Source organism: Elgaria multicarinata, chromosome 22 (genome assembly GCF_023053635.1).
Source record: "Elgaria multicarinata webbii isolate HBS135686 ecotype San Diego chromosome 22, rElgMul1.1.pri, whole genome shotgun sequence".
Taxonomy (NCBI): domain Eukaryota; kingdom Metazoa; phylum Chordata; class Lepidosauria; order Squamata; family Anguidae; genus Elgaria; species Elgaria multicarinata.
Window position 1 is genome coordinate 7,800,420 of NC_086192.1, and position 18,970 is coordinate 7,819,389.

General features: G+C 47.9%; 1 protein-coding gene and 1 long non-coding RNA gene across 3 annotated transcripts in view; one reads left to right on the top strand and one right to left on the bottom strand.

Moving 5' to 3' along the window:
- ACACA (acetyl-CoA carboxylase alpha) overlaps positions 1-18,970 on the top strand; it is a 221,542-nt gene that overhangs the window by 193,669 nt on the left and 8,903 nt on the right. For both annotated transcript variants that reach the window (XM_063146546.1, XM_063146547.1), the window contains 2 exons: positions 14,476-14,630; positions 17,569-17,739. In XM_063146546.1, the coding sequence (XP_063002616.1) occupies positions 14,476-14,630; positions 17,569-17,739 (326 nt within the window). The remainder of the gene's footprint in view (positions 1-14,475; positions 14,631-17,568; positions 17,740-18,970) is intronic.
- On the bottom strand, positions 1,480-17,678 carry LOC134412613 (uncharacterized). The gene is made up of 3 exons (XR_010026430.1): positions 17,598-17,678; positions 16,491-16,516; positions 1,480-1,489 (listed from the first exon to the last, which is right to left on the bottom strand). It is a non-coding gene; the product is annotated as an uncharacterized LOC134412613 (long non-coding RNA).

Below are 18,970 nucleotides of genomic sequence, written 5' to 3' on the forward strand. Positions count from 1 at the left end.
TTTCCCACAATGCCGTGGGCCGATGCCCCATTAATGGCATTGTGGGAAATTCAAACAGCAGCTCCCAGACCGAGGTGCTTTTAATTTTTAAAGGAGGCAGGGGACCTGGAGCTGCGAAAGGATGCTGCGAGAGGCCTGTGTGGAGATTGCATTTAGCTGCTCACCTAAGAATCCACAACATTGTCATTTGCAGCCAAGTAACTTCAAAAAAATCGATTGAGGTGGGGGTGGGCTCTCGTTGTTCACCAGTGCCATGTCAAAAAGAGCACTTTTTGTGGTAGAAAGGAAGGCGAGCCCATTCAGGGGAAACGGAGAACTCTTTGCTTTACTGTCCTGCAGCTGCTCCAGGTGGTGGCAGATTGGCGGGCGTCGTGGTATTCCTTCCATGTCGCTCCTACAGCGGAGAGCATCCAGTGTGCTGAACTGGCACCCAGACTCCCCTTCCCCCCCCTCCCGATTCCGCTCCTGTTCCGAGCCTGGCCCTAAATCACTCCCTTCCCTCTCGGTTTGTGCAAAACCCTCGAAAGCCATCCTTCACCAATGGGACAAGAAGAGCGCTTTGCTATCGGGGGAGAAAAAAATGCTCTCCCCGTGTTCAGCTTTTTTAAAAAGGAAAGAAAGGCGAGGGGAAAAGCGTGGGCTGCGTATGTGTGCGTTTTTTAATTCCCGGTAACTCCAGTCTCCCCAGAAACAGGCGAGCGAGTCGCATGCAGACCCCACCGCCTTAATTAAAACGGTGGCCACACCAGAGATGGGGTCCTTCACAGCCATCCACAGACAGAGGGAGAGGGAGGGCGTGGAGCGCATTAAAAGCTTCAGTTGCTGATAAGTGTCTTGCTTAGATGGCTCGTAATTGCTCTCAATGTCGGGCGATCGGTGGCGGCAGTGTTTCCTCCTCCCACCCTCTGTGCAATAGCAGGAAAAGCCAAGATTGTAGGACACAGCGAATTGCATAATTTCTCTCCCTCTCTCTCTCTCTCTCTCTCTCTCTCTCTGTGTCTCTCTCTCTTTCCCCCTTTTTTGCTGGTTTTTCTTTCTGGCCAATTTAAAATTTGTCAAAGCCGGTCGTCTTCTGGATCACTGGCCTTTGATATTTTGCGCACTCCATTTGCCACAAACAAGCCGCAGGGCCGCGGTTCATGCTGACTCCAGCAGAAGTGGAGAGAGTTCCATTTATCTTACACCGCCTGCTGCATACTTGCTCATTAGCTGGGGGTTCACTGCCTCTCTTAACCCCTGAATAGCTGCCATCATTTCCACCGAGCGGCTGGTCGGCGCCAAGCGGGGCTGCCGCATCTCTGTGCCGCTCGCGTGGGGCGGAGGGGAAGGGGATGTGCGCGGGTGGCGGGGTGGGGGAGAGGGAGAGGGTGAAAACCCCAAGGGCAGCGCTTGTGTTTCCATTCAGGACCTCTCTCAACCACTGGGTTTTTCCACCGGCACTGGGGTGGGAGCAGGATGGGAAAATATTGAATAATGTGACACGGATCTGCTAATTATCAATTTTCAGGCGCCCCAACTGAAATCTTTATTCGTTTCGCGTTTATTAAAATGTCACTCAGTGTTACAACGTTGGAGAGTGGCTCAGCAGGGCGGAGAGGCTTGGCCCTCGGTGGCTGAAACTTTCTAGAACCTGTCAGCTAGGCTTTTAAGAAAGCGGCCGAGACTTTTCTCTCCTCGTTCGGGTGGTGATTTGTTTGTAGGAAGTGTTAACCGGAAACATGGGGGGTGGGGGGAAATAATCAAGCCGGACTTTAAAGAATAAAATCTGAGCATGTGTGTGTTTGAAACTGCGCGTAATTCAACGCACGTCTGAGTGTGTTCTTGATTTAGTACAGTCGACCAGTGGAACTCCTTGCTGCAGGATGTTGTCCTGTTATCTAGCTTATATGGGACAGGTGAATTCCTGGAAGGATACACACATCTCTGACACAAGCTGGTAGTCATTATGGCGAGGAGCACAATCCTCCTCTTCTTGGGCAGGAAGCAGGACGTGGAAAGGGATGACAAGAAGGGAGCGTGTTAGTTTTGTCTCCCGTCTCCCCAGGGTTTTCACTAGTTTAGGGGTAGGCCGCATGGCGCCCACAGTGCCCTGCTGGTCGATACTTGCGCTGTTGTTGTTTTAAAGTGATCAATTAAAACATTTTTGTGGGCCCCAGGTACACCCAGAGACATTCTTAGGAAATAACGTTGGGAGAGGACAGTGGGGCGTAAGGACATAAAAAGAGGCCTGAGGCTGGGTCAGTCCAAGGGTCCATCTAGACCAGCTTTCTGTTCACACAGTGGCCAACTGGCTGTCAACCAGGCACCCACAAGCAGGGCATGGATGCAACAGCGCTCTCTTACCCAGATTCCCCAGCAAAGGGTGTGCTGCAGGTGGCCCTCCCACGCACCTGGGTGAGTGCTGCGCATGAGCCAGTGGAGTGAGAGGAAGGAGACGGGGGGCGACCCATTGGGGTGGAAAGAGGAAGCAAGGGGTGTGCCAGGGTGTGTGACCTTGGCCTGGGGGAGGAGGAAGCGGGACGTGTGTGTGTGCGCATTCGTGAGAGTTTGGGGTGATTCTGAAAGAGAGAGCGAGAGGGAGAGAAATGAAGGACCCACGTGAGCGGATCCTGTGGCCCGGGAGTGTGCATAGAGAGGGTTTGGGGTGGGGCAGGGGGGTTGATCCTGCACCGTGGCTTCGAAAGAATGGCTGTATGCTTTGGGGCTCAGACCCGGCTTCTGCTGTGGATTCAGGACTCCGCGCACGTGACTCGCTTCTTCGCCCCACCGGTGTGCTTTACGTGACATTGGCGTTGTGCACCGTGGCCGTTGTTTTATGAATGGGCACCAGCCCCTCGTGACAGATGTTGTTGTTGTTATCATTATTCAATTACATTTCTGTATCGCTCCATTGCCGAAGCCCTCTGGGCGGATTAAAAACGTTAAAAATGATATGCAAAATTTAAAAACATAAGAAACGGTATACGCAGAGGCAGCCTATATATCTAGTGCTCTCTGTGTTCCAAATGTGTCTATCGGCCCCCAAAGCTTGGAGACTCCTGCACTAGATGCTCAGAGGGGAGAAAAGAAGTCCGGCCCATCCTCCTCCTCCTCTTCTTCGTCCTTCATGGGGCCATCACATCAAACTACACAGGCCCCGTCCTGCGTGACTCATGCGCCTGCTCCCAGCTGGCATACGGTGCGCATTCAGGGACTTCTCATGCTCCCAGTGAAAGGAGCAGACCTGGCACACCGTGAGCCTTTGCACCCCTTCTGTCTGCATGTACAAAGCCAACTACCAGTCGCTGGGGGCGAACCGCAGGGCGTTGTTCGTCACACCTTGCTCTGCTTCTGCGTTCCGCTGGGATTTCAGGGAGGGGCTGTTGTTCAGTGGTAGAGCCCTCGCTTTGCACGGAGAAGGTCCCCAGAATCTCCAGTTTTAACGGGTCAGGTGGGAGGTGATAAGAAGAACAGCCTTTCGCTGGCCAGGGCCCTGCAGAGCTCTGGCCCAGAATCCCGCTGGGCAACGTGGACCAATTATCTGACTCGGTCCAAAGCAGCAGCTTATATTTCTGGTGAGTTGCTGTCAAAAGCTTGAGATGGTGGCACATTTTTAAGGCCAAACGAGCGTTACTTTTGGCTTCATGTACGACTTATGTAGAAACATGCAGATCTGGTGGGAAAACAGGAAAAAAACCGTGAGGAGGGAGAGAGAAAATTGAACCCTCCCCCCCTCAGTTTTTTAAGGGTTCCCCCCCCCAAGGGATTTTTGGAAAATTGAGAGGGGGGAACTTTCCACCATGAATCTTTATGGGTTCCCCCCTCCCACAGTTTTTCTCCAAGCCTTCACATCTCAAGACATCTCGACAGCATTCAGGATTGTGGCTTTGGTACTATTTTAGGAATTGTGGAAGTTAAACAAAACATAATGAAGTTACTCTGGGAAGCGAGTTTTGCTCGCTTCCTTGCTTTGGGATTTGATCTGTGATGACTTTGGGATTTGATCTGTGATGACGGAATAACGGACTCAAGTTAAAGGAGGCCAAATTCCAGCTGGACATCAGAAAAAAATTCCTGACTGTTAGAGCAGTACGACAATGGAACCAGTTACCTAGGGAGGTTGTGGGCTCTTCTCCCACACTAGAGGCCTTCAAGAGGCAGCTGGACAACCATCTGTCGGGGATGCTTTAGGGTGGATTCCTGCATTGAGCGGGGGGGTTGGACTCGATGGCCTTGTAGGCCCCTTCCAACTCTGCTATTCTACGATTCTATGACTCGGCAAGAACAAATCCTCTGTCTTCTGCACCTCAGCGGGGGCCACGTTCAGACATTACGCAATTTTGGACATCAGAGCCAAGAGGAGGTGTTTGGAAGTTCTTACTTCCATTTTGCGTTAACCACTGCTTCCCGCGTCTTCAAAATCAGGAATTGTGGTTAACTTTAATGGTTAGTGTCAACAAGCCAGCTTTATAAACTGCAGTTTGAAATTGGGTTGTTTGAAGTTGGCTTGCGTGAAGCCAAGACATCATTAAAGTTAATCTCAGTTCATTGCTCCAAATGACATGACAAATCACAATGGAAGTGTTTTGGTGTTGAAGCCAAATTTAGTCATTCTTGGTCACTGGAACAAATGGGACTTAAGGTAGTTGTGACTCACTCAACTTTCATTGATTTCAGTAGGTATACTGTACATATAACTAAATTTTGATCCAACCCACCTATTCATAGGACATTGGAAATGCACATTTTAAAAGTGTATATACTGCTGAAATTAAGCCGCTAATTAAGTGGCCTGTCTTCTCGTCTTTTAAGGCAGGGTTCTAGACTTCAAAATGTTGGATGTTAGGGCTACTGGCTATTTTAAAGATTATTTATTCGGCCATGTGGTTTTCAAACAATTAATTCAACTTTTTTCAGGTATGCAGGAAGTATTTCAGAGGTGGGGCCTTCAAATGTGTAGTGCCTTTCTGCTGTGGCATGGTCCAGAAAAAGGTTTTACCACTCCCTGAATGTATAAGACATTCCCTATGCTGACTGGGGAATGCTGGGAGTTATAGGACATTTCCTTACCAAAACATGCACAGGATTGTAGGACATTCTCTTGCCTAAACACCATAGGAGTGAAGCACTTTTTTCTGTCTAAAAATGCATAGGATTGCATCCTACCTGACTTTTTACAACAAACATTAGGCAGATTCTTGGAGGATAGTTTGATCATTGGTTGTTAGATGGCACAGGAAATGGAACCTAGGTCATATTTCAAAGCGGTGTCTTTTTGAAATCTTAGGAGGTTCAGATTTGCCCCTTCAGCCTGACGTTTTGCACCCGGCTTGGCTTCCTTGTGTGAATCCTTTGGATTTCTCTCCCCTGTGCGACCTGATATGGGGAAGAAATGGACCCTAAAAGCTGACGTGCTCTTGATCAAAGTGGTCGCCTTTGCTCCCCGCTCCACTCTGGTTCCATATCATGGATGGTGCCCCTAGGAAGCAAGATAGGCCTTGTAGCCCTGGACTCCGCAAACCATCATTTTGACCCAAGAGATCAGCAATCAGGAGCGGGAATCCATGGAATTAATATTTGTCCAAGTAATTTTTGCCTAACCTGTTAAGCTGGACATCTTTGTCTGTGGTGTGTGTGTGTGTGTGTGTTTCAAAGTGCGTTGATCCCAAAGGTTACGGGAAGCTGTGATTCATGGCTCCTCCGAGTCATTTCCGCCTGGCAGGAACTTTATTAAAGATAGATGGAGCTCTGACATTCTTGGAGGTTACAATCACTGCAGGAAAGTCTCAATGACTTTCTTTCTCTACTAAGAGTCACGTGTTGAGGCCGGGGTGGAGGCGGGCACGTAGCCAGATCATTTGGCCTGCTTTTCTGTGAACGTCTGTCTCCTTTTAAGGAGGGCACATAGCAAAACTCTTCAGAGTTTGTTTTCCCAGGGCTGCCATTCCTGGCCTTCCATTTTGTGGGATCCAGCATGGTTATTTGGGATCCGAAGACTTGGCAGGCAAGGTATTCTCAGAGGTCTGGGGCCGGGGTACTCCTCCTTTTGTTTTTTATCCATTTATTTCATTTATATCCCACTTTTTTCCCCTCCAAGGTATTCAAGGCGGCGTACATAATACTCCTCCTCCTCTCAACAACAACCCTGTGAGGTAGGCTGGGCTGAGAGTCTGTGATTGGCCCAAAGCCACCCAGTTAGCTCTCATGGCCAAGAGGGGACTAGAAGTGATGCACATTGGGACAAGAAAACCCAACTTCAAGTCTAACCTGAGCTGGCAGTGACCGACGAAGAAAGAGACCTTGGGGTTGTGGTGCAAAAGCTCGATGAAAATGTCCACCCAGTGTGCGACCGCTGTAAAGAAGGCAAACTAAAAGGAATTGAGAAATAAACTGCCAGCATCATGCTGCCTTTATACAAATTTATGGCGCGACCACACTGAGAATACTGTGTACAGTTTTGGTCACCACGCCTAAAAAAAGGTATTATAGAGCTGGGAAAAGTGCAGGAAAGGGCAACTAAAATGATCAAAGGACTGGAACATCTCCCCTATGAGGGGGGTTACAACAGCTGGGATTGTTTAGCTTGGAAAAAAGGAGTCTGAGGAGAGAATTGATAGAGATATACAAAGTCAGGCCTGGTGTGGAGAGTGTGGACAGGGAGAAATTTTTCTCCTTCTCATCATACTAGAACCCAATGGGGTTATCCCATGAAGATGATGGGTGAGAGATTCAGGACAGATAAAAGAAAGGAGTACTTCACACAGCGCATAGTTAAATTGTGGAATTCACTGCCACAAGATGTAGTGATGGCCACCAATTTGGATGGCTTGAAAAGGGGGTTGGATAAATTCCTGGAGGTGAAGGCTCTCAATGACTACTAGTCCTGATGGTTAGGTGCTACCTGCAGTATCAGAGGCATTAAGCCTGTATACACTAGTTGTTGGGGAACATGGGCAGGAGGGTGCTGTTGCAGCCATGTCCTGCTTCGTTGGTCCCTGGCCGACAGCTGGTTGGCCACTGTGCGAATGGAGTGTTGGACTAGACGGACCCTCGGTCTCATCCAGCAGGGCTCTTCTTATGTTCTTAACCCGGGTCTTCCCAGGTAACACTCTAACCACTACACTACACTGTCTCTCTTTGACAGTGCTGTAAGGCCTTTCCATTTGGGAGTGGGGCAGTAGACGAATATCCGCAGAGGAATGAAGTTTTAATGGTCAGGAGCTCCATATATGAGGAGGAAGTGTTTCCAGAGGTGCGTAGAGGCCAGTATTTTCTTCTGGAGGCGCCCGTTAAGCTTCACGGGGTCTGCTCCAGAGGGCCTCCCAAACTGGGATTGCTTTTCTAGCGCGCATGGGGTAATGCGGCGGAAGTGAGCTGACAAGTCTATTTGCATGAGTGAAACGCCCCCAGCAGCACTTCAGAGCCCTGCCTCCTCTCCGTTTTGCTTTTTCCACAGTGCCGTTTTCCAGATGCCGAGATCGGAGCGAATGGCCTGAGCGTTGCATTCAGATAAAGCAAACCTTGCCAGTGCCATGAAGGAAAATTGATGCCTCTGTGCTAGTTGCTCTTTTTAGAGCAAGCAGTGAATCACTGTGAAAACACACACACACACTTGTAGTAAAACAAGCTGAATCCACCTATTTACATTATGCAAGGGATGAAAATCTTTATAATTCTGCTTCTGTTAATCAAGAAGAAAGGAAGGGGAACAGTAGAAGCGCATTGAAGCCCCACAGCCGCCTACCAGCCCCTCCTGCCTTCTGAGATTTCACCCGCCACCACTGCTCACACACACATTCAGTAAAGCTTTAAGGGCTAGAAACTTGATTCCCGTTTTTTAACCAATGGCAGTGATGTACCCGGAGAGGGGAATTCTGTGCCCAACGCCAATTCCGGTGCTTTTGCCATGCAGTTTACATACACGCCGCCCCTTGAGCGATGGGGCGGGCTCTTTGGAAGCTCACGTCTCCTTTCCCCTCCTTCCCCCCTCCAACCCCGCCTTACTCACAACGCCGTCATTTTGCCAAGCAGCTCCGCATCACTCTCCTCTCGACTGGGAGGATTAAAAAAAAAAGGGAGGGGGGGAATCTACAGAAGCTGCAAATATTTAGCTGTGTTTAATATTTCACAAAACCAGATTTCTGCGGAATATTTAAGTGGATGAAGGGAAGAGCTCAAACGATGCCTTTTTCTCTCCCCAGCAAACCCTCCCCCCTCCAAACCCCCCCTCCCCATTCTAAAACATTAGGCCTGAAGATCTGGCTGCCAAAGAAAGAAACCTCTTCCTTGATATTTAATTGTACAGGGGGCTTATGGAATTGATTTGAGAGCTTTAGCCTTTTACAATACCCAGTGAATAAGAAACGTTCCTGACAATCAATCAATGATAGGATAATCACTCTTTATACCCCTTCCCCCTCCCTTTCCTTCATTGTCAGCGTCTCTCTTTCTTTCGGGAGAACAGGGTTCAGAAGCCAAAAATCTTTATAGACGCCGCTTTTAAATTAAGCAGAAAATAGACATTGACATATTTGTTAATCTCACCTGGATCATTACCAGGGCTGGCGCAGTTGGCTTCCACGATGCGAGGTTGGCAGACGGTCCGGAATACATGAGTGTTTGCTTCCTTAACAACGGCTGGTGCCCTGCGTGGTTGTGTTTTCCTCCCCACCTACTTTTTATTTTTATTTTAAAGACGGCACCACAGCCCTGTATTTAAAGATAATTATGGCAGCAGCAATATTCTCAAACCCCGATTCCTTGTGTGATGAAGCCATAGTAGTGCGGTTGGGGTTGAAAAATATGGAGCCATGCCCACGCAAGGCACAGTGTGGGAATGTCATGCTGCAATTGCAACGCATGCGAGATCTCACTTGCGGTGAACCCCAGAGCCTTCCGTGTCAGGCCAGCATTCAATATTTGTACACTTTAGACTAAGTCCTGGTTCTCCATGCTCTGTTTCGATCCCACACCTCCCTCCTTCTCCTTCATCCCCATAACTCAGTCTCCCCTTCCTTTTCTGTTCAACTCTTCCCTTCCTTCATTCAGCTTTCTTATATTTTTCTCCTAGGACTCGTCTTAAAATCTTCCATCTCCCCAAATTAAAAGATTGTCAGCTAGTGATGGGTGAGCTCCCCACACCTCACCTCCTAAATAATTTGCTTTTCTCCCCTCCCCAAGTTTCTCAGAGAATTCTCCCCCCCCCCAAAAAAAGTATCTGATTTTTCCAAAAAAGCTTGGAAACTTTTATTCAATTTTATTTGTTAAACTTATACTCCCACGCCTTATCTCCTAAAAACCAGTAAAACAGATAAAAACCCACAAAGCAAAGCAGATAAAACCACTGCAGATCTAAAAATACTGCAATAATGAAAATGTCTTTGCCTGGTGTTAAAAGTACAACAACGTGGACATCAGGCAAGACTCCTTAGGAGCAGGGTTTTTTTCCCCTTCCAATTCAGGGTGCCACCACCGAAAAGGCCCTCATGGTAATTACCACCCTTCTGTTTTCTAATGGTGAAATTGGACCTTTCTGAATGAGATACAAAGAGCCTGGGGGTGGAGCTTGCTAAAAAGATAATTGCTTGATGTATCCCTGCAGATGGAGAGAGCAACTACATCCGCTTCTAAAATAGCACCATTGTATAAGAATTTCCCTTGCCTTGTTGTTTGAAGGATTTGCAGAACTTTAGAGACTAAAGCTCCGTTCAACCATTAAACTCAACGCTTTTGTCTGTCTTAGGAAGAAGATGCAGGGATAAGCCATATTTTGAGTGCACCTGTCCTTCTGCTTTAACCCATATCCTGTACATATTCTTACATATTATCCTTTGCGTCACATGCTCTGGGAACAATAGATGGGTCACAGTTTAGGGGGATATATGAAAACCTCTATCCATGAGATCGTAATCTGTCTGCTGTGGGGACAAGACAGATATGGAACTGTGTTTTCTATCTGCAGCATTATATATTTGGGGGGAGTGTAAGGGAGAATGTTTTCTTGCCAGAGAGGTTAAGATTTTGTTTGTGATTTTATTTGGGGTTGTGGAAATTTTATGTTATGTTAACAAGTTACCTTTATATAAGAACGTAAGGGGAGCCCTGCTGGATCAGACCAAGGATCCATCTATATCATTTTGTTCACACAGTGGCTGACCAGCTCTCGACCAGGGACCCACAAAGCAGGACATGGTGCAACAGCACCCTCCCACCCATGTTCCCCAGCAACTGATGTACACAGGCTTTCTGCCTCTGATCCTAGAGTTAGCACATAGCCATCAGGACTACTAGCCATTGAGAGCCTTCTCCTCCAGGAATTTATCCAACCCGCTTCTAAAACTATCCGAATTGATGGCCATCACTCCATCTTGTGGTAATGAGTTCCATAGTTTAACTCTGCGCTGTGTGAAGAAGGCCTTCCATCGATCTGCCCTGAATCTCCTGCCCATCAGCTTCATGGGATGAGCCCGTTGTGGTTCTAGTATCATCGGAGAAAAATATATGGATGCTTTGTTTACCTTGTAATGGTCTCGTGACTCGATGCAACTTTGAATCTAGCTGCCCCCAGCTTTCCTCACATAAACCCCAAAGGAGAGCTCCAGGCAAGGGCTTCGGTGAAGGAGCCCAGTGGGGCCAGAGAAGAGGTTCTGAATTGAAAAGGAAGCTTTGGCAGGACTTGCCCCTATGCTAGGGATGGGCGACAAAGCAATGCTCGATAGCATTCTCTGAATGTCACCTCGATGCTCGTCTCGCGCCAATTCCTGCTCGCGTTTGCGATGGCTGCTCGCTCTGCGTGAACAGGAAAGTCCCACAAATTTGCAGCAATGTCAAGTTTGTGCAAATTCGAACTGGGAACATTCTGTAAATCGAACGTGTGCCCGTGCCCGGCAATTTGCGGACTTTTTCGTTGGACATGTGCTTGCGATCACGTTCGGGGCTTCAAACTGGGCATCTTTGCGTGTTTTGCAAGCAAAAACAAAATTCTCCTACATTACTACCGTAGACCACCCAGACCCTTCCCAAGCACATTTTTTCCCTTGTGTGGGACAGGAGGACCTCACTGCAGACGGGAAAGGCCTGACACGCCTCATCCTTCAGGCCTCAGGAATATCTACGCCTTAAAGGCCTTGGTGTCAAGGCCTCAAAAGCCTGGCCTACTAAACCTTTCCTGTTTCTGGTGAGCCCTCCCTTCTTGTGGGGTGGGGGCGCAAACTCGGTATGAGCTGGGCCCAAGCCTAAGAGAGCTTAGTTTTTATTTGTAAGCGGGGCGGGGGGGGGGGGAGATTTGGTAATAGGCAAGGGGAACAAAAAGATTATGCCTCCAAGCCAAACGTGGACCTGACATTTGTTACGTGGTTTGGCCTCGCGTAGCAGATTTGTTTTGATTTTTCATTTTAGCAAATAGCAAATTTTAGCAAATAGCCAGAGCAGGGCCTTTGACCCAGAAGGGCATCACAGCATGGGCCGGGGGGGGGGGGGCTTTATCCATTTGCCCCTATTGCAGGTTGGAATCTCTCCCCCCACGCCTACTTTGCACAATGGGAGGAAAGTGGGTGATTGATTGCCACCTTCTCCAGCCTGGCATCCGGCACAAATCCCCCAGAGGACGGAGCTGCCAGGGTTTTTTTTTGCAAGGCGGAAAATATCCCGGCCTTCGATTTCAGCCATGGTCGTGCGTAGCACGCTTTGGTCTCAAAATCCTCCTTCCGTCAAAGGAGACGGGAGAGGGGGGTGCCTGTTCTCGCTTAGGCTGCAGTGAGCTGTCCATGGTGCTGGGTCTGCAATCAGTTTGTAACCCTTGCCTTTCTGCTCTCAACTTTACCCGAGCCCTTTCCGGAGTTTATCGTTTCCACAGCACCATCCGTGTGCAGGCACCGGACACAGTTCAGTAGGGTGTGTGTGTGTGTGTGTGTGTTTTATAGATATATTTATGTCAAGCCTTTGTGGTCCATGCACTGCTTAGGCAGACCAAAGATGCAACAACTGTCTCCCCCAAATTTTAGTTGGTGTTCGGTGTTTGCAAAGCTTAGTAGATAAGGATTTTGAAGTTAAAAGTTTAGTGTTCTTGCAGAGCTTGAGCTACAGGCTGCAACTCATAGCACCGGAAGCCGGACGTATCCCTTCAGCTTTAGTTTACAACTAAAATTTTAGCTGTACAGCAAGTGCGTCTTTGTTGAGTGTGAACTAGATGTGTCGGCCTGCGACATACTCAATTCCAGACGCACGGCATTCTAACCCCGTGTTCAGCTAAGCAAAGAATGTTCTCCTATTCATAAGGAATGTAAAGCCACCGACCCCAGTGGGTTGGTTTTAGCCTTCCTTGGGCTCTTCCCCTTGTGATTTTGCTCTGCCGGGGAGAAAGCGGCTTGGATCAGTTGCTTGCTGTCAATACCTGCAATCTTTCTCCATTTTCCTGCTCTATCTAACATCATTTCTACGTTTTAAGAAGCTGGGTATTTTGATGTTTAGGAGGGGGGAAACACACACAGCTGGAGGCATGATGGCGGTATATAAATATTAGTGGTGTGGTAGGAGAAAATAACGCTTTTTCCCGTTCTCTTTTTTGCTTTCACACATAGGCCTAGTACATATTGACTATTCATTCGTTATAATTGTATCCCACATTTCCTTGAAGAAGCTCAAAGTGGCTTACATGGTCCTCTCCTTCTCTCCTCACAAGCACCATTGGGCTGAGAAGCTGTGTGGCCCAGAGTCACCCAGTGAGCTTCACAGCCGAATGGGGACTAGAACCCAGGTCTTCTCAGTCCAGCACTCTAACTACTACACCACTCTAGTAAACAGCTTCATGATACCAGCCATGGGTTGCCATATCCTCCAAGAATCTATCTTCCTCCTCCTCTTCTAACATTTATATCCCACCTTTTTTCCTCCAAGGAACCCAAGGTGGCATACATAATAATCCTCCTTTCCATTTTATCCTCACCACCACTCTGTGAGGTAGGTTGGACTGAGAGTCTTCAACTGGCCCAAAGTCACCCAGGGAGCTTCATAGAATCCTAGAATAGCAGAGTTGGAAGGGGCCTACAAGGCCATCGAGTCCAACCCCCTGCTCAATGCAAGAATCCACCCTAAAGCATCCCTGACAGATGGTTGTCCAGCTGCCTCTTGAAGGCCTCTAGTGTGGGAGAGCCCACCACCTCCCTAGATCATTGATTCCGTTGTCGTACTGCTCTATCAGTCAGGAAGTTTTTCCTGATGTCCAGCTGGAATCTGGCTTCCTTTAACTTGAACCCGTTATTCCGTGTCCTGCACTCTGGGAGGATCGAGAAGAGATCCTGGCCCTCCTCTGTGTGACAACCTTTTAAGTATTTGAAGAGTGCATCTTCATGGTCGAGTGGAGACTAGAACTCAGATCTCCCAAGTCCCAGTCCTCTAACCACTATCCCACACTGGTACATGGGGTAAGCCAAGGAAACAGAATGGCAATAGTTTCGGGGCTGACGAAAAGAAGGGCTTTTTCACAGCACATGAAACTAACTTATGGAACCCTCTGCCACATGATGTGTGACTGGCCAGTAGTTTCAAATGGCTTTAACAAAAGAGGATTGCCGGCATTCCTGGAGGGATGTGTCTGTGGAGAGCTGTGAGCCGTAGTGGTTAAGGGAGTCTCTGTATGCGGGGCAGGAGGCCTCCAAGTGAGAAGGGTATTTGCACCCCACCCTGTTTCTGGCCTCCCAGGAGGATCTGGTTGCCCACTGTTGGAAACAAAATGCTAGGCTTAGAACAGCTGTTGACCTGATCCAGTTGCGTGGTTTTTACCGTGTTTAATGGCTTTTGTATTCTGCTTTGGGATTATTTTAGAATGCAAAATGGGCCATAAATTTCAAAAATAAAACGTAGATCTGACGTTTTGAAATGATAGAATTATAGTTAGGGAACAAAATTGGTATCCTTGGAACGAAGGAAGAGGGCTCAGTTTCTTGGGGCGTGTGTGTGTGCGTGTTCCCCACTTTTTTATCCCATATTGTACTCCTTCCACATCTACTCTTCTCTGCCTCCACCGTTCGTTTTAACAGCAATCTCCTGTTCTGTCCATCCCCCTGCCCTTGCCTGGGAAATTCAAACTCGTTTTAAAATCTTGATCTTGGAAGCACATTAGATGACTCTGCATGAGCTGCTGTCTCTGTGGATTCATGCACTTTGCATAAATGTGTTCTTGGTGGGTTTTCTTGGCCCTGCCTCTGATTCTATATATAGATTTTGTCAGGTTGAGTCACTCTGCTGAAGCCAGGACACCGAGCTGGGCAAAGATGGATGGTGTGTGTATGTGTGTAGGGTGGTGTGGGAGAGAAACACCTTTTGGGGGGGGCAGTGGCGCTGGGATTACTCACTCACCTGTGAGCGCACCTGAGTAAAACAGCTGTTTCTAAGCTCAGGCAGCTGCCCGAGAGTGGTTTTTGCTTTCCCACTCTGTGCCTCTTTCTCTCTCTCTCGTCTCCTGGGGTCTCTGACAGGCGTCTTTTCTTTTGATTTCAGGCACCCCGGAGCTAAGCCCGACTGAGCGGAAGGAACTGGAGACCAAGCTGAAGGAACGGGAGGAATTCCTAATTCCCATTTACCATCAGGTAGCCGTGCAGTTTGCTGACTTGCACGACACGCCCGGCCGGATGCAGGAGAAGGGTGTCATTACGGTAAGTATTATGAATTCTTTTCTTGCCGCTGCTGTCAAAAGCTCCAGTGTGTGCAGACATGCATTGAATTGTCGCCGAGGTAGTCCTCGCAGACCAAAATTTCGAAGGGGCAGGGATGTGCGTGGAAGGCTTTGGCCGGCCCGGATTATTCCGACAACGTGGTATTAATATTCATTTTTCCAAAGAGGCGAAAGCTCCAAACGGCTTTGGACTCGATAGCTTCGCTTCTTAAGTTCTGAATGGTGGCTTTTTTGCAAGGCGACAAATGGCCAAAATCAAGAGCTAGCGGGAATGTGAACCCCGTAAGTAGCAAATGCGTACATGGACGTAGAAAGCTGCCTTTATACTGAATCATTGCTCCATTAGCTCAGTATTTTCCACACTGACCGGCAGCAGCTTTTCAGGGCTTCAGGAAAAGACTCCTCCCCCCCCCCCCCCCCAGTGTCCGGAGATGCCAAAGATTGGATCTTTGACTTTTTGCATGCACAGAATGTTCTCTACGGCCCCACAATTCACAGACCTTCCGATTCCTGTTTTCTGTGTTTATGGCTAGTTCTTATGAAATGGGCTAGTTGAATAACCTCCATTGATTGGAGAAATGCACGGCAGCTGGACTACTGATTGTGGATCATTATAGATCCTATCTCACACGTCTCTTCGTGTTGTCGCTCACTTATGCATCTGATGAGACCCCTGCAACTTGTATGATTGCGTCTGCCTTGGGGGCGATGTGTTACCGGATTTACAGTAGTATTTGCTGTACATTTAGGTTGCAATCTTAGGCACACGTATGAGGAAGAAAAGGCCGTTGGGGCTTTCTTCCAAGTAAATGTGCTTAGGATTGCACTGTTACTTCTCACAGTCCTTTTTAGGAAACATATTTCATGGTTAACAATATACGACGCCTTTAGGGCCTGCTCTTGTTTGTTTATGTTAAAATGGCTCCTCTGTTCCCCCCTTTTGCGGGATACGTAGCTTGTTTATCATTGGACTGTTTCAGTGAATTGGAGGAGCACATTTGGAACTAGGAGAGAACCCCCCCCTCCCCAAGGCTTCTAGATCTCTCCCAAGGCTTAGTTCCTGGCAGTAAAAGCTTTATGCTAAAGTAGGCTGGTATTTTGGCTCTGCCCACTTTGCCTTAGGCCCCGCCCACCACTGCAATGCGGCCCCCGAGGGTTTCGCCGAACTGAGCCAAGAGCGGTTCAACACCTCTCACTCCCAAGTGTGTAGGAGCACTCCACGCTACAACACTTTGCTGCAGGGCCCACTTGCAGGGTTCTATCATCCCAACTTCCGCATCCATTCAGTCACGCAATCCACCCCCCACCCCCATTCCTGCTCAAGCCTGGCCCTTAGAAAGAATTTAGTCTCTCTAAATTCAAGGAAAGAGAAAGACAGACAAAGTGGTGCGGCAGTAAAGGGACATGCTACCACATGTGGTGGAGGTGTCCAACGACAGAAAGCCCCAGGGAGAAATATTTCAGGAAATCACACTGATCACGAAACAAATATCAAAAGGCCCTAACGTGCCCCTTGCTGGGGATCTTTGATGGGGATCAGGCAAAATCGCTTCATAAAGACTCGTTTATCTTCTTGCTTACAGCATCTGTTATGCTGTTTGCAAAATACTCGAAGGGTAACAATGCAGCACTTATAGGTATTTAGGATCAAAAGCTGTGTTACCTGCTCTTAGCTGAGAAACTAACATACTAACTTAGACTTACTAAAGGAAAAATCAGGCCAGACAACTTTTTTTTACAGTTTGGCAAGCATTAAGTTCACGCACGCAAACGACAGCAATACGTCGCCAACATAATTTTCTCATCTGTAGGTAGAACACACGGATCTCTTTCCTCAGACAATGCCCTGTGAGCTGGGATAACGTGCTGTAAATACACCAGTGCTTTTAATGACGCACTGGTTTTAAACATTTGAATTAGTTTTATGTATTTTCTGGTGTTTTTATTTGTGCTGTACCCTGCCTCGATCCAGAGGGAGAGGCGGGTAACAAATAGATATATTATTATTATTGTTGTTGTTGCTGTTGTTGAAAAGAGAGAAATGTTTTGTTACTGGTTTCAAAAAAGAAGATGGGCAGACAGAGAAGGTTTCACGTCTAGAAATAAGACAGCAAAATAACTAGCTGGAGAGAATTGCGCGGGGCTCCTCCCCTACAGAGAGGAATTGGGAAGTAAAAACCCCACGGAAGCGAACGCTGATGCCCACTTTTGCAGCATAAATTGGATATAAACCATGAGTGGCGCATGGCCTTGCAACCAGCTGATGGGGGTCACAGAGGGGTTTACTTGCACCTCCATGAGGCTCTCTGAGGCCTGTGAAAGGAGCAGGCAAGTCTTTCCCAATAAATGGTTTCACATAATGGATCCGCAGGCACCGGGGGTCTTTCTCAGCCTTCCCGGCCCGATTTCATTCTGACAGGAGGCTTCGCCATGTGGTAACTTTTTTTCTGTGGCGAAGCAATTGCGTTCATGCGTACCCATATTTATTGGTCTATTTAGAACATGCACATCCTGCCTGTCTGCCTGACAGCAGGCCTCCAAGGCGGCTGTGATGATAAGTGAAAATTAAGACATAATAAACATGATTCTTTTGATGGTTTGACCGGTTGTGTCTTTAAAAAAAAGGGGGCGCGGGGGAGAACCGGTGTCCAGAGAATAGTTTATAGCGAATCTTGCCATTTTAGGGGGTATGCTCATGAAATCTGTGCTGGCTTTTCGTTATCAATAACGGCAACTTGATGCTATAAAACATTCTCTGGTCTCCGCTCCTTTGCCTAGGGATCTACCAGCAGGCTCTTTTGTCTTTGCTCAGTTTCATTCCAAGAATTTCTCTCGGTTTCTTGTGTGAGGCTACAGGGGGTTTATTCCCTGTTCCCATGTTAACTCGTCTCTGTGTGCGCGTCTCATAACGAATGCAGGATATTCTAGACTGGAAGACTTCGCGCACTTTCTTCTACTGGAGACTCCGACGCCTTCTGCTTGAGGACTTGGTCAAGAAGAAAATCCACAGTGCTAACCCTGAACTGACAGATGGCCAGATCCAAGCAATGTTGAGACGCTGGTTTGTGGAAGTTGAAGGCACGGTCAAGGTAAAGATAAACATATCCATTTGACTTCAGTGGCCAACCAGCTGCCCATGGGAAACCCACATGAGTGCTACAGAAACCTCCTGCCCATGTTCCCCAGCAACAGAGGCAATTGATAAGTAACCTTCGAATTTAACAGCAGAAGAGATGGGGAAATTAGGGCTCCCTTGTGCCCCTGGGTCCAGATCTTCGGTGACCCTCTTCCCTCTGTGACTCTGGTGTCAAATGTAATGGGAAACCACCTGGCAGGTACATATGATGTCGCTGCTGCCTATGCAGGCCCAAGAGGTATACTTCTCTCCCATGTGGCCTCCCCAGTAGGGGAAACAGCCATCTGGTGGTAACCACAACTCCTAAGGTAGCGCAAGACACACCATTGTGGTAACACAGACACTTTTAAGTAAACTCCTTCGAACTGGAGAGTGGAAGAGGCAGGAATGTCAGAGAAATAGGCGATAGGTTTAAATGAGCAGGCTGCCTTTTTCTGTGTCACGCAGGTTCCGCAGACTTATAGATGGTTTTTTCACTTGGGGGTGGGGGTGGGGGTGGGGATTTTGCTAATGTGGAATGCGCAAGTGTGTGTGTGCTTGTACCAATGCGCATGAGCACAAATAGCATGAAATTCTGGCCAAAGAAATAAATCTGAATTCAATTGGTGTGTGGACAACAGAACAAAATACAATCCTGACAATCCGCAAAATGTAGACAAAATGGATTTAACAAAATCCATGAGGTTTTCTGAAACTGAAGTCAGTTTCAGAAAACTGGGCGGAAGGGTGCTGCTGCACCCATGTCCCTGCTTGTGGGTCCCTGGTTGACCCCTAGTTGACCCCTGTGGGAACAGATTGCTGGGCTAGATGGACCCTTGGTCTGATCCAGCAGGGCTCTTCTGATGTTCTCAGGTTCTCCTTGATGTTTCCAAGCTGTGTCTGGGCTATACCACTTTTGCTTGGAGGTAGTAGTTTCCATGATGGGTTGTGTCTCCATACAAAAACGATTCCCTCCACCACCACCCCTCCAAAAAAACATGCCAAGGAGAAAGGTTCAAAGCCCTATCTCTTCAATCCAGATTTTACCCAATGAATAGATTCCAAATCTCTTCCAACTCAGTCTTTCATTATCTAGAAGCCCCCAGGTCAAACGTCTACCCTTTTCCTAGAAGATGTTTTGGGAGGTGCTTTTTGGAGAAATTCCTGTAGCATTTTCACCTCTTACAACAGGAACCTGGCAGAGA